Source organism: Neomonachus schauinslandi, chromosome 10 (genome assembly GCF_002201575.2).
Source record: "Neomonachus schauinslandi chromosome 10, ASM220157v2, whole genome shotgun sequence".
Taxonomy (NCBI): Eukaryota; Metazoa; Chordata; class Mammalia; order Carnivora; family Phocidae; genus Neomonachus; species Neomonachus schauinslandi.
This window is the reverse complement of record NC_058412.1, coordinates 75,413,841-75,428,712: the sequence shown is the minus strand read 5'-3', so window position 1 is coordinate 75,428,712 and position 14,872 is coordinate 75,413,841. Positions and strand designations below refer to the sequence as shown.

The 14,872-nt window shown below is 48.2% G+C and overlaps 1 protein-coding gene across 4 annotated transcripts in view; it reads right to left on the bottom strand.

Annotated features, from left to right (window-relative positions):
- The window catches only part of THADA (THADA armadillo repeat containing), a 323,565-nt gene that overhangs the window by 45,275 nt on the left and 263,418 nt on the right, over nt 1–14,872 (bottom strand). For all 4 annotated transcript variants that reach the window (XM_021701170.2, XM_021701169.2, XM_021701171.2 and 1 more), the window contains 5 exons: nt 12,132–12,496; nt 11,419–11,537; nt 11,004–11,076; nt 8,099–8,252; nt 6,357–6,488 (listed from right to left, as the gene is read on the bottom strand). In XM_021701170.2, the coding sequence (XP_021556845.1) occupies nt 6,357–6,488; nt 8,099–8,252; nt 11,004–11,076; nt 11,419–11,537; nt 12,132–12,496 (843 nt within the window). The remainder of the gene's footprint in view (nt 1–6,356; nt 6,489–8,098; nt 8,253–11,003; nt 11,077–11,418; nt 11,538–12,131; nt 12,497–14,872) is intronic.

Here is a 14,872-nt window from a genome sequence, read left to right as displayed (position 1 = left end):
GGGAAGCCAAGGGAGTGCTCTCAGCAGGACGGCAACATCATCTGATCTACTCTGTAAAAAGAGCCCATTACTGGCCTCATGGACAAGGAACGGCAGGCAGGTAAGCGCAGAGGCAGGAAGACCTAGCAGGAGGTTTTTGCAGAAGTCCAGGAGAGAGATGACGGTGGCTTGCACCAGCGCATGAAACAAGCCTGGTGGACAGGCAATTTGTAACTATTTCTCAAACGAATATGCTCGATGTCACCACTTTTGGCCTTGTACTTAAACAGTAAGAGAAAAAGCTTTGGACCATCTAGGCAGCCATGAAAGGGGGATTGAGAAAACAATTCAGAATTTAAAAACAGGCAAAAAAGAAATGATAGAGGCCGGTCAGGCCTGGAGACGGGTGTGAAGGTTCATTCTCCTGTAGTGGTTATCCTATTTGGGTCATTTTTCTCCAGAAAAATGTACTTGGTATATACCCATCAGGTTACACTCAGGGAGCAGAAAGCCCTCTAAATCTGAGTCTGGGGCCGGGCCCTGCCACCCAAGCATGGAAGAGACAGTGTGGGGATGGTGCCGGTGAGCAGGTTAGGGAGGCAGAGGGAGGAGGGAGGCCATGCTCTGGGGGCTCCAGGACCACCTGGGAAGCGCCGACAGCACAGGGCCTCCCCCCCCCGGGCGTGGGGCTGTGTGGGCAGGAGGGGAGGCCTTGGCTCGCAGTCCTGAAAGTTCCAGGGGTGGAGCTGCCTGTGAGTCAGCCGAGGCCCCACAGCTCCGGGGCTTTGCTGACCGGGCGTCACCGCGGGGCTGCTGTGTAATGTCAAAGTGACCCGGCCTCCCTCCCGGCCTGCTCAAGGCTTGGAGCCCGGGAGAAGAGTCGGCGCTGTCATGCCGTCTCCCAGGCTCTGTGTGGGCGGCAGCTGTGCATGGTGCACGTGTGCGAGGGGGCAGGGGCGTGGGTGCTGGGGGAGGAACACGGTTTTGGGGGAACCTGGGCAGACGTTAGGTCTTTTCGTCTCCACTGTGCCCTAGGCCAGATGACCTGCAACTCTGCCCACCAAGCTACCTGCCAAGGCCCTGCCTCTAACCTCTGAGTCTCAGTTTTTCTACCTTCTGCTCCTGTCCCGCTCTTTCGCCTCCCTGGTAAGCTCCGCTGTGACTCTGGCGTCTCTGGGGGTCCTCATGCTGAGCACAGAGACTCTTGCTGTGTCTCCCGGGTGACCCAGGGCCGTGGTCCCTGCAGTCCTGGGCTGGCTCCCTGGCCCCGCAGTCTGAGACCCAGACCTGAGCGGTAAGGGTGAGGAAGGGCTGCCAACTCTTCGCCTGCAAGACCCGGATGGTGGGTCACTCAGGCCTGCCGCTCTGGTTGCCCCTGGAACTCATTCTTGCACGGAGGGCCAGGCTGCCTGTTCTGGGGCACTTCCTTGGTTCAGAGGGCACTCTAATCTCCTTAGGAACTTGGGGCAGACCAGACAGTTACTGACTGTTAGGCAGCCTACCCTGGTCAAAGAGCAGTCCATCAACACAGATTGAGCACCCACAGTATACCTAATGGGAGAGGGTCTAGCTCGTGGGCTAGTTGGAAGACAAAGCTACATGAAGAGAGTAGACCATAAAGGGCAAGGTGGGGTGAGGCACATACAGCAGGGGTTCAGAGAAGGGGAGATCCTGGGAAGCTGGGCTGGTGGAGGTGGGATTGAATGTGTCACCACAAAAGATTTCTATCTGGCAGGATGAGCAGGAGCTATACATGATTTTTTGTGGATAGGAGGCCTGGTGCTTCTCTTCTGCGTGCGTGCGTGCGTGCATGTGTGTGTGTGTATGCGCCTGTCTGTCTCTCTTTCTTAAAAGTCCTTTACACTTTTTGGGGCACCTGGGTGGCTCAGTCGTTAAGCGTCTGCCTTCGGCTCAGGTCATGATCCCAGGCTCCTGGGATCAAGCCCCGCATCGGGCTCCCTGCTCCGCGGGAAGCCTGCTTCTCCCTCTCCCACTCCCCCTGCTTGTGTTCCCTCTCTCACTGTCTCTCTGTCAAATAAATAAATAAAATCTTAAAAAAAAAAAAGTCCTTTACACTTTTTACATGAGAAGTTGCTACCAAGAAGTCATCCTTCTTGAACCTAAACACTGGCAATGGGTATGGGGTCTGGAGCCCCTCCAATTTCTCCCCTGTTGCTTTTACCCAGAACTCTGTCTGCCTAACTTGAGAGTCACACAAATTTAGTGAGTTAAATGTACAGACTGTCCAGGTTGGTACCACCCCCTCCCCCCGCCCCCATGCCCAATGGAAGTCCTTGTTTGAGTGGAATCCAACATGAAATCCTGATGTGAATGGAACAGACATGAGTGAGCTGCTCGGGTGAGAATCAGGAGCCCAGGGAAGCAGGAGTCGCCGAGCTGATGGCTTTGAGTGTCTCCTGCTCTGGAAATGACAGCTCTTTTCAGAGCATTTCAAGGCTGGAAGTAAGGTCAGAGCAGGCAAAGGAGAAGGTGGAGCCTCACCTGGAGCCCTGCCCTTACCCTTTCTTGTCCTAGCTGCAAAATTCAATCCCCTATTCCTGAGTCCAGAAACGCCATTTCTGCTGTCCCTCTCGGTACTCTGTGGCTGATCTAGGAGTAGGGAGGTGAGGCGGGTCGTGCTTGCAAAGCTGAGAGAGCCTTGGGGGTGCTCAGAGCGGTGTTGACGGGCTGTGGGTTTTACCTTCCAGGTGACCAGGTGGGAAGAAGCACATGCACGAGGTCAGCAGGCAAAAAAGGTGAACAACAAATCCACCCTCATGAGGGCTATCTAAGCACGGGGTTATTTTCTCCAGGCCTCCCAGAATCATTAACCAACGGACACCACAAATCTATACCTGAAGCCAGCCATGCACAAGGGGACATGCTAGGGATGCAGTCTGAACGACGGGCTTAACGCTTGGCTCTTCTGTAGTTTTGAGTACCTGCGCCAGGGCTCCCAGGAGAACCGGGCAGTGTGCTGGGCAGGGCAGTTCGTTCTGTTCCCACAGCAGATAAAGGCCCCCTTTTGCCCTCTCAGTTTCCAGCACCCGTTTCCCCAAGGTCTAAGGAATCCTCTGTCCCAGATCACAGTGCCTTGTGGCCTGTAAGCATCCTTCCTGATTCCTGGTAGTTTCACTTCCTAGAAGGTGATGGCTTACCTGCTTACATCGGTGCCAGAGGCACGTCTAGGCGTTTCTCCAGAGATACCTCATGGGTTTGAGGCTGTGAAGGCCCCTCTGCTTTCCCTTGTCTCCCACCTCCCAGCAGCACCAGCAGTCCACCTGCCATGCTCTCCCACCCCGCCCCCACTGACAGCAGCTCGCGACCCGTGACTCGCTCCCGGCTGGTCTCCTGGCCGGAGATCTCCCTCCCCTGCCCCAGCCCGGGCCGTCGCGCACACTGCTGCTGAAAAGAGCTCCCCAGACAAGACGCTGGCAACACTGCTCCCCCACTGAATGCCCTCTCCAGCCTCCCATCACCTACAGAAGGAGGTCCTTAACTTGGTGTTCAGAGTCACCCCAAGAGCGCGTGCCCCTGCCTTTCCAGCTTTATCTCCCACCCCACTCCCCTGGCCTCAGCCTGTGTTCTGGCCACCGTGCCCCCCAGTCAGCTCCCAAGTTCTCCCCAACTCCCAAGTTCTGGCTCTAGCTTCTTCTGCGTTGAAATGCTCCCGTCTGTGTCCCATTTACCCGGCCTTTTGGGCCAGCCCCACTCTCAGGGGCCTCCCTAGACCACACAATCAAGATGCACCTGGCACGTCCCTGCGCCCCCAGCACACTATCAGACAATGTACATGCAAAGCTCTCTGTCCACAGCCAGCCCTCACTGATAGGATGGGGTCTCAGAGGCAGGGAGTCCTTGTGTTTTATTCTTAGGAAGAAAAGTGACAATTTTTTTTTAACAATATTTAGCCTTCTCAAAGAAGACATTAAATATTACCATGATTTAATACTAATATTTTACTATGGCGTTCATTAGACCATTGATTTGGGGAGAAAATTAAGGACATGTATTTTCAAGCTATTCAAGACTCAAAAGTGATAATTAACTCCGAACACCACAGAGCAAACCGTTAGTAGTATAGTCTACAAAATCCCTGCATGCTGAAGGAATGAGAAAAGTTACCATCAGCCACTTGATATCCTCAAGAAATGTCAAAACAAGACGATATTGTTCTTGTGTGTCAGCGGGCTGAACTGACCAAAGCAAAAATCAGGATTGTTCCTCAGCCTTCAGCTACTTTTCAGGCCCAGACAGGAAGATGTATATTTTTTGCTTGAGAAAATCAAGCTGTATTATGGAGTTCTGTCTAAGCATTGCCACCAGGCTGAACAAGGAACACATGAGGAAGTCCTGAGCGACTGTCCCCACATAGCAACATTATGTTGCTGAGACCTTTGAGGAATCTGGCTTGGGTTTGATTTTTTTGGGAAGCAAAAATTCACTCAAAATGAATTTAAAAAAGGGGGGGGTGGGCAGGATATTTTCAAATAACTTAGGGGAAAGGAGTCACAGAGAGGGCTGAATTGTTGGGAAACCAGTCAGATGGTCTAGCAATATAGGCTGTCTTGGTGTTTTCAAGTTGTGGAACTGGATTTTTTTAAAAAAACATTTTATTCTGAAATAATTTCAAATATACAGAAAAGATGCAAGTATAGTAACTCCATATCTGTGTTTACTATTTACACGCACACATGATTATTGTTCCTGAACCATCTGAGGGTATGTAACAGGTGGTGTGCCTCTTTGACCCCTTAATATTTCAGTTGTGTATTTCCTAAGAACAAAATAGTCTCTTACAAAACCACAGTACAGTTATCAAATTCAGGAAATTTAAAATTGATTTTAATCTACAGACAATATTTCAGTATTGTCAGTTGTTCTAGAAATTTCCTGTACGGCTTTTCATCCCTCTAGCACAGGATCTAGTCCAGGGTAACACACTACATTTCATTGTTATAGAATCCTTGTCTTTTTCACACCTTAGATCCTCTTTTTATAGGCCAAGGTGAGGAATACAAAAATAGGTAGCCTTTTACATTTATTTCCCTAAGAGGCTTTTACACATGGATATTTACATGTGAAAGGCACTTGATATTTAATTATTGGTTTGTATTTCTTGAGGAAAAAATTTAAACTAGAAGGAGGAAGATCATGGCAATACACTTTTACTATAGGTGAACTTGGGGAAATTCTGAAAGAAATAGAAGTAGTCGGGTAACAACTATGAAGATCAGGAGGGAATAAGTCCACTGATGAATTCCAGTATGCCATAACCTTTCCCATTTTTGGTGGAGAGGGTCCTAGAGAAATCTTGTGAGTATTGTATTCCACCAAATATTTACTGAGCACTTGCTGGGTGCTCTGTGTGTCCTTCTAAGGGAAACACGCAATCGGGAAAAGGAATGAATCACTAACGGCGGAATTACAGATCCAGGAACTTGGACAGGCTGGGAAGCGGGTGGGGAGAGGGCTTCTTGCACATCACTCCCAGAATCAAACTGCATGTCTTCCCACTGAGAGGCAAAGCAGGTCCCGACCAAACCTGCTCTGGAGCAGCATCACCAAGAGATTATTCAAAAACCAGCTTCTCCCACACATGCCATGACAACAGAGGACTCTAGAATGCGGAAGTTCTTATTCCAAGGGAAGCCTCCAGGATCCCCAGCCACTGGGACGAGGAGCCCTGAGTTAGTTACAAACCCTGTATGGCCACTCCCCCTCCCATTCTGCTGTCCATTCTGCTCAGCCTGTGACCTCTTGCCTCCAAACGCTGTTCTTGCTTCTCCTTGGGATGGCAGACCCAGAGATCCTTCCTGACAACCCAAGTGCAGGGAATGCAAGTCCACCAGAGCAGACATCCTCCCAGCTGGCCACTTGTCCAGAGGTGTGAACTTGCTTCTACTCCCAGTTAACTTGACTCATACTCATCTGTTTCCATCACATGTGAAAACTAACAGAAGTACAAAATGATAGATCTATGATTCCCGGGTTATGTAACCACACAGATAATCATGACTTAGCCTTATTTAAAAAGGGTGACAATGTAACTAGCTAACAGCACTGTTTATTAGATTTCTATCTTTGAAGACGATTTTTCTCTATGATGTCCTAGATATCAGGGGTCAGCAGACTATGGCTAGCAGATCAAATCTGGACAGCTGCCTGTTTTTGTACATAAAGCTTTATTGGAACACAGTCATGCCCACATGTTTACCTACTGTTTAGGGCTGCTTTCCCACTAAAACAGCAGAGTGGAGACAGAAACCGAATGGCCAAGAACGGTTAAAATATTCACTCTCTCGCTATTTATAGAAGAGGCGTGCCAACTCTGTCCAAGAGAAATAAGGCACTGCCGAAGGGTAAGAATGAGGTACCTGTTGATCGGCAGGTGCTTCCCTGTGACATGGCAGTCACTACAGTTCCCGTGGCTGCATCTCGGACGGCTTGCTCCTCACTCTGCAGGAGGGTGAGGACACATCTCCAGAGAGCAAGTGTATCCTGCAATCCTAAGACCAAAAGGAATTCAAATTACCTACGGTTCAATTTACAAGCAGGTACAAATACTGCTTTAAATCCATGGTGGTGGTGGGGGGGTGCGCCTCAGTGGCTCAGTTGGTTAAGCGTCTGCCTTCGGCTCAGGTCATGATCTAGGGTCCTGGGACTGAGTCCTGCATCGGGCTCCCTGCTCAGTGGGGAGTCTGCTTCTCCCTCTCCATCTGACCCTCCTTCCTACTCATGCTCTTTCTCAAATAAATAAATAAAATCTTTAAAAATAAATAAATAAATCCACGGTGGAAGAGAGTAGTCTTTAAATGAGCAACAGTCATGCCTTTCTTCCTGGGTATTTCAAGAAAGGAAGACTTGGCAGTCAGATTAACAGTGGAAGAGAGAGGGCCCTTGGGGGCAGGTTTGGAAATATCTGTCTTTTTGGGGGGGGAAGGCTTCTGGAGGCAAGCAGCCCTAGGCAAGGGCCCCTGGAAGGTGTGGCCCGGCTGACTAAGGCCCTGGGCCCAGCTGTCCACAATGATTCACGATTCTTAGGAATGAAACTTTACGTATCAAGAATGCTTTGGGGAAACAAGCCCAGTGTTGATTTGAGTGACTGCTTGAGCTTATAAATTCTGAAAGCAAAGTTTCAATCAAGATTATACTTTGCGGTGGGGTAAGCACTGAAAAGGGGAGGGAACCACAGAGGACAGCCTGTGTCACGTGCATGTGGGGCCCACTCTCTGACCACCATTGCCCCTGGGCAGGAGCTCTGTGTGGTCCCTGTGCTAGGCACTGCTGGGGACAACGGGACAGGAAAAGACAGTACATGCCCCTGAGCAACGGAAGGAACATCAAGTCAAGGACACAAGGCAAGGAGAAGTCAGGGATGGAAATGGCTGGCTGTGCCTCACAGCAGGGAAAGATCACGGTGGACCGGTGTGCTGGAGGTAGACTTCATGAGGGAGGCGACAGGTGGGCAGGGCCTCACAGAAAGGAAGTGTGTTGTCTAGGGGGTAGGCCCAGGCTTGGGCAGGAGACCCACAGGAGACCAGCACTCATCGCCCCTAGCCTTTCAATGGGGGACCTGACCTGTCCTAAGAAATCTCCTTCGACTACCCTCTCCCTTATCTGCCCGCAGACAACCTGGTACCAGAGACACCAGGGCGTTAGTCATACCAAGATATGAGTTCCCTACCGATGATGCACAGAGCCTGTGCTGGGGAGTGGTGGCCGACGAGCAGGGAGGGCTGGCCAGGGCACAGAGCCACGTGAAGGGGTGTTTAGATTTTATCCTGAAGGCAATCGGAACCCACTGAAAGGCTTTAAGCAGTGGAGTGAAATGATCAGTTCTGTATTTCAGAAAGACTGCACAAGCTTTTGGAGGTATAAGGAGAATGGCTTTGGGGGTAAGATGGAAAGAAAGGAGGCCAGTTAAGAGGCTGTTGGTGAAAAAGGAGGAATTCGGAGGGTGAGGGGAACACATTTGAGAGATGCAAAGGTATGGTGCACACGGTCGGTTTTCATCTTCCCTCCTTTTTTATGCTGGAGTACCTATTCATGCTTTTAGCTGTTTGGTGCAATGGACCTCGGACCTCAGACCCCCCACGCCCCAGCCTGGTGCACTTACCAAGAATGGGATGGAGGCTGGTGAGCAAGAACGGTGTGGTGCTGGTGAGGGCTTCAGCAGCAGCCAGCCTGGACTCTGTGGGAAGGTGTTCTCCACAGGAGAAGGCAACCAACTGAACCCACGACTTCAGTGTGGGGGCCACCGAGTCCCTGGTCTGAAAGCACAAAGCGTATGGCAGGTCCGCAGGTGCAGGTAGGGGCTGACATGGAATTAGGTCTGAGCCACATACCCCACACTGGATGTGCAAATTAGCTCTTACCGCAGGGGAAGAAAAGTTTTCTAGTTGTTTTTCCAACCCAACTAGGGAGACATAAACAAGCTCAGGGAAGAAAATGTGACTTGTCTTTCAGTAATACTGAGTCACTAGAACTAGCAAGAAAGTTCCTGGAGTCTTTCTGATGCAAATCAGGGTATCAGAACATTGGTGTATTTGACAGTTTCAGTAAAGACAAGCCTTCTGGGGAAAGACTATGGTAGCAAATAATACTGTTGTTTCCCATAGCCAGATGCTCCTTCTATCTTTAGTAACAGAACCTCAAATTTTGGGCTGGGCATAAAGACTACATTTCCCAGACCCCCTTTCACTTGGGAGTAATATATGATTAAGTTCTGACTAATGGTGTATTATTTTTAGGTCATGCCTTAGGAAACAGACGTGACCTTTACTTCCCAGGTTTCTCTTTCCTGCTAGCTGAACAAGGACAAGATGGTGGAAGCTGGAGCAACCATTTGGGACCATCAGATGGAAGCCATGTTGAAAACAGCAGAACAAGGTCCAAGGGTCTGGGGACCCAATACTGTCATGCCACCATATCTGCTTTGACTGCTGTGATCTGGTTTAAGCCACTGTATTTATGAGTTTCTGCTATAACATGTAAAGCAGCATCCTAACTAACATTATGGTTTCAACAAAGCTCTATTTTTCTACAGTAACAGCTTTTTTTATTGAGATACGATTCACATACCATACAATTCACCCATTTAAAGTATATAGTTGAATTCTTAGTATATTCACAGGTTTGTACAACCATTACCACAGTCAATTTTAGAACATTTTCATCACCAAAAAGAGAAATCCTTAGTTAACAACCCCCATCCTGTCATCCTGTCAGCTCTCAGCCCTAAACCACTAATCTACTTTCAGTCTCTATGGATTTGTCTATTCTGGACATTCCATATAAACTGAACCATACAATACGTGGTCTTTTGTGACAGGCTTCTTTCATTTAGCATATTTTTAAGGTTCATCCATGTTATAGATGTATCAGCACTTCATTATTTTTTGTAACTGAATAGTATTTTTTTGAGTGGACATACCACATTTTGTTTACCCATTCATCAGTTGATGGACATCTGGATTGTTTCTGTCTTTTAAACCCTGGTTTTCTATGTATTCTAGAAAGGGGATTATTGTTCCAAATGTACTTTACTTCCCGTATCAAAGAAGCCTCTTTAATTGTTCAAAATTACTAACGATGGGCCTCTGTGGAACTAAACAGATGAGCATCTTAGACCTTGAGGAAGAGGCTGACTCCCAATGTACAAAGAAACCCAGGTCTTCCTGGGAACTTCTTTTATGCATTTCTCTATGGTTTTGTTAATTTTTCTCTCCCTGGAAAACTCCCAATTTTTACCAAATACTGCTTCATTCAAGTACCAAGCAGTGCCTCTAAGACGCACATGAATACTGGTTAAAAATGTCTGTGGATGAGAACGAGGTCTTTTGGCAGATGGGACAGGCTGCCCTGTGACTGCTTTCTTAGAACTTCTTTTTTTACCCTCTGGGCTGTAGTTTTTTTTTTTTCAGCAAATCCTCTCCCTTCCTACAAACCTCTCCCCTTCAACCCCCCAACACACACTACTGACATTTTTTTTGGCTCTTTGTCTCTCCTGGTGACCAGCCAACTTTGGCCCCCTGGCCTGCCTCTGAATGCCCCACAGCAACCGTGGACCTGCTTAGCTCTCACCCTCTGTCCCCTCTGCCCAGCCGCTGCTCTCTGGACACAACCACCTCCTTCGTGAAGTCTTCTCCTTAGCAGCCCCGCACTCCCTTCCTCCTCTGGATTCCTCTGGCCTCCTCCCTAGCAGGGCATTTAATGTCACGATCTAACGCTCCTCCTTGCTCATGACACTGTCCCTCCACCCTTGTTCATCTCCCAATCTCCCACACCTCTGGCTGTGCTGCTTTACCGTAAGGAACTGGAACCCACGATGTTACGCTGCCACCATCACAGTGTGGTCACGTGTACCCAGGAGCTTCAGGTAATATTACTGTAGTATCGACTGCCTTCTACTTGTAATAATACTCTGATAGGGACAGCTTTCTGATGCCCCTAAGTACACATGTATTTGTCTTAAGGCATCTTCCCAGGAAGCTGTTTTGGTTACTTTGGTTCCATCTTTCCCCCAAAGGACATGTGAGACAGAGGGGGCACATCCAGGCCTCCATACAAAGCCAGCTGGGCCATGTTCTGGGGGAATAGTTAAGCCTTAGGGATGTATTTTCATACTTAGTTGGCCAGGGTGCAATCCCAGTGACTTGCTCACTCGCTCTTTGAAAAAAGAGTCTAGCTAGAAAAACAGGAAAAAAAACCCCAAAGGGTTGGGTGTGTGTGTGTGTGTGTGTTTGTGGGTTTGTGTTGTACGAGAGGAGGTTGTGTTACCCTTATGGACTCAAATCAAGCATGCCCAGGACAAGAGAAAAGAAATGCTGATGGTGGTGCTCAGAAAATTCTACAGAAGTTATACCCAAAGTGAAACATCCACATGAATAACATTTTTGTAGAGGCCACATACATGCCCCAGTGATTCTGCTTTGCTGAGACAGTTCACTTTCACCGACGCTTTCCTGGTAAATAAGAGCATGAAGACCCAGACCCTAGGCCACAGGCCCAGTCAGCCTTACCTCCTCACACGTCTGCAGGTGGTGGGTGATCACTCTGGAGGCAAGTCTCAGAGCTACACTTTGAATTTCAGACCTAGAAAAAGTAAGCCAAAAACACAAAGAAATAAAACCAAATGTACTTTGTATACAGATGGGTTTTTGTCAATAGTCTGTAATCCATGCCATTGCGAATGGTGGACATGCTCACCTCAGTGCCACACAAATGCCACCAGAAGTGATTACCTTTTGGTTATTAATGTGAAAACTCTGACATCATTCTATGGCTTGAGCTTAGAACATGCTCCTAGGCTGAGATTTAGAAGGAAACACAGGACCTAAGCCTTTCGGCTAGGACCGTGCCCGAGTTCACTATGTGACTGACTGTTGGGACAGACCCCACATCATGCCGATTGCACGGGGAGCACTGGGGGCAAACCTTTTATTGGAAGCAATATCCATTGTCCAGATCAGGAACTCCTTTGGGGTGAGGTGAATACAGTGCTCCGTCTGGGGAAGCCACTCGCTGGGGTCCATGCAATGGAGAATCTTCAGTATCTGTGTGTGTCAGATCCACGGGAAAAAAAATACTCAGGAAAAAGTCTCCAGAAGCCAAATAATCATCACTTGTACCAATAAAGGGGTCTACCTTTCAAAAAGCATCACTGACTTCTTATTTCCCCCTTAATATTTTTGGGAGACCAACACAGGGTGGAGCAGTGACACACCCAGGGGACCTTAGTGACCTGGGATCAGAGTCCAGATGCCCCGATTCCTAGGCCAGTGCCCTTTCCTTTTGATGATGGCCATCTGTCCCCAAACAGCCATGTTGACAAAGACTACCCTCGATCACATTCTACAGCCAATTTTCAAGGCTGCGTTTCTTAGAGTGCTGATGGCTTACTCTCAACCTCTACCTTGGCTTATTGCCATCATCATTACCATTGTGATCACTTTTTTTAGCTCCCTTCCACGCACGAAGCCATGACAAGCACTATACAAAGAGAGTCCTTGCCCACTGGATGCGGCATCTCCTTCCTAGTGCTCCTGGGGAAGCCCAACCCAATCCTGCCTACGTGATCTTGTTACGGCGAGCTTGCCAAAGAGCGAGGGGAGCAGAAGGGAAAACGGTCAGTACACCAGAAACTTTACCTTGCAGAAGCATTCTGGGTGATTTTCCTTCATAGCCAACATCAAGAACGTCCCTCCCATATTCCACAGCAAGGGTGGCAGTCCCTTCTCTCCTAATCCAGAGGCTGCTGTCGAGAATCTTTCCAGCAGGGCATCTAATGTCAGCAGGCGCACTTCAGGGAAAGAAGACTCCAACAGCTGAGAGAAGAAGATGGGAATGTTCCCTGCCTGCTCTCCAGCTTGGGCTGTGGCGATGGCTAGTTTGGTGAGGCTCTGGAGGTACTGGGGCAGGCCTGGCACCGTGAAGGTGTAGGGGAATCCCGTTATCAGCTCTGATCCCGAGATGATCCTTCTGACGTCCTCCCAGAAGCCAAGATGCTCCACAGCTAAAAAAGCAAAAAAGTGAAGGGAAAGAGGTAATCACTTTATTCAAAGTTCCACAAAAGTTCAGTGGAGAATGCAAGGCGCTGGGTACACAGGGTGGGACTACCAGATGCCTTTCTTGAATAGATTTCACACGAATGATGTGATAAGTGACTAGCCCACTTAGGTTCAGAAGTCTGAAGGCATGAACCAGAAGTCTGAACCTAAGTGGGTTAGTCACTTATTACATTTGCCCAGAAGCAATTTCTGTTTAGGTAATTCATAGTGTTTCCCCTAGAGGGACAAAAGGCATTGCTATCAGAAAATGTGCTCCTGGCACCCCTCCCCAGCACTTAATAGGTATGAACTCAGGGACCTCCCGACTTACTAAGCCTCAGAGTTCAGCAGGATATCTAGTCCAAACTTCCTTTAGGGGCTCAGATCCCTCTACAGCACCTTTCCTCAGAAGCTCCTGATCCACCCCTACAGTGACTCGGAGCTCACAAGACAGACTGCCTATTCCATTGTTAGGAGATCTAAGTATCACCAAGTTCTCTTGAGACTTTCTACTCACTAGCTAATTCTGCATTTTGAGGTTCTCAGTGAACCCTTCAGGCATGATAGCCCCCATCTTCTCCAGATGAAACACCCCTACTTCCTTCAACTACTCCCCATATGGTGGGGTTCATCTTCTCTTAATAGTCTAGCTGCCCTCCTTTGGACATGCTTCACCCCTCTTAAGGTCTGGCGTCATAGAATGGAACATGACTCTCCCGTGTGGTACGACCACAGGACGATGACTTTCCCTGTTCTGACACTAGGTTACTGGAGTTGCATCACACTGTTGACTCATGGAGCTTAAAGTCAACTGAAACCACAGCCTTTCTTTTTTTACATGGTCTACTGAGCGTGGTGAGTCATCTTTCTCCCACCTTGTACTCAGTCCTTAATCGGGACTTGTTTTCTTTGTTTGTTTTAAACCCAAGTAGAACCACCGTTAAATTTTATCTCCCTGTTAAGTTTTATGGTCTCCCTTTTAGATTGCCAAGATCTTTTGTATTCTCACTTCTGATCAAAAAAACACTTATTGCCTGCTTACTATGTGCTGGGTGCTAAATAAAATAAGAACACCTTAAGGAGTTTCTAGTCTAGTTTGAGAGTGAGAAATGAATAACCAGGTAATTCCAATACAGTGGTGTAAATGATAATCTGAGTCTTCAAGGGGAAGGGAGGGGAGAATGTATTGGAGCCACCGAAGGCAGAGCAAAGGTCCAAAGGCATGAATCAGAATGGACCATGTGGGGAACGACAGGCAGTCTGATATCACTACAGCATGGAGTTCAAGGTGGGGAACAGCAAGAGACAAGGCTAGAGAAGTATTGTGGACAAGACATTCAGAACCTCCTAGGCCATGCAAAGGAGCCTGGACATTCTTCTGGAGGCAAGGGAATGCCACTGGGGGGTTACTTCAAGCAACAAGGTCAGGCAGTAGTTTAGGAGAGAAATGATGAGGGAAGGAAGGGATAGGGAGGAGAAGATGGATTTGAGAAGTCAGTGAGGGAGTAAAATGGGCACTACTGGGTGACTAACTGGGGGAAGATTCTTCGGTACCTCCCAGAACCCCGATGCTCCATACAACACATTCATCATCCAACAGTTGTGTAAACCTCAATGTGATAAGCATGCCATAAACGCCTGCAATCAGATACTTACTGAAACTGTGGACTGGGCCAGTGTGGAGGGCAGAGGGCATCGGTGAGTGTTAGAAGTGGCTCCCTGCCCTGTCCCCCGCCTACTCCAAACTCTCACCAATTCATTACTAGTTATAAATCCTCCTAACTTGACCATCCTGTGCACGGAATTTCATCTACAAGAACAACGGGATAGACTTCATCAGAGGCCTGGCTGAAATTTAGGTATCTCTTAACTTGGTGAACACTACTGACTTCTAGAAAACTATCATACACATAACAGAAATGTAAAAGATTATGGTAATAAAAAAACACTTACTTGAAATTGCAAAATCTCATAGGCTTGCAATAATTCAGCAATTAAAAACATAGAGTGTTCATGTTACACATCAAATTGTTAAAAAAGAAGTTTGCCCCAAGAGGCAAGGTGGGGGCTCAAGCTCCAATATGACTGGGCCCCCTGGAGGACACCATCCACCATCTGCCAACTGTGGTTGCAGACACACTTCTGCTCTTAACTCAGAGTCTGCAGAAGTCCAAGTTCAAGTAGGAGGGCAGCCATCTTTATAAAGCGGCAAGGAAGCCCCAGGTAGTTGGGATCCTCAACCTCTGTGTCACCATCTCTATTTTCAATGCCTAAAAACCTATCCCAGTACAATTTAGTAATGACACCACCACACCATGTGGTCTCCAGGTACCACTTCCCTA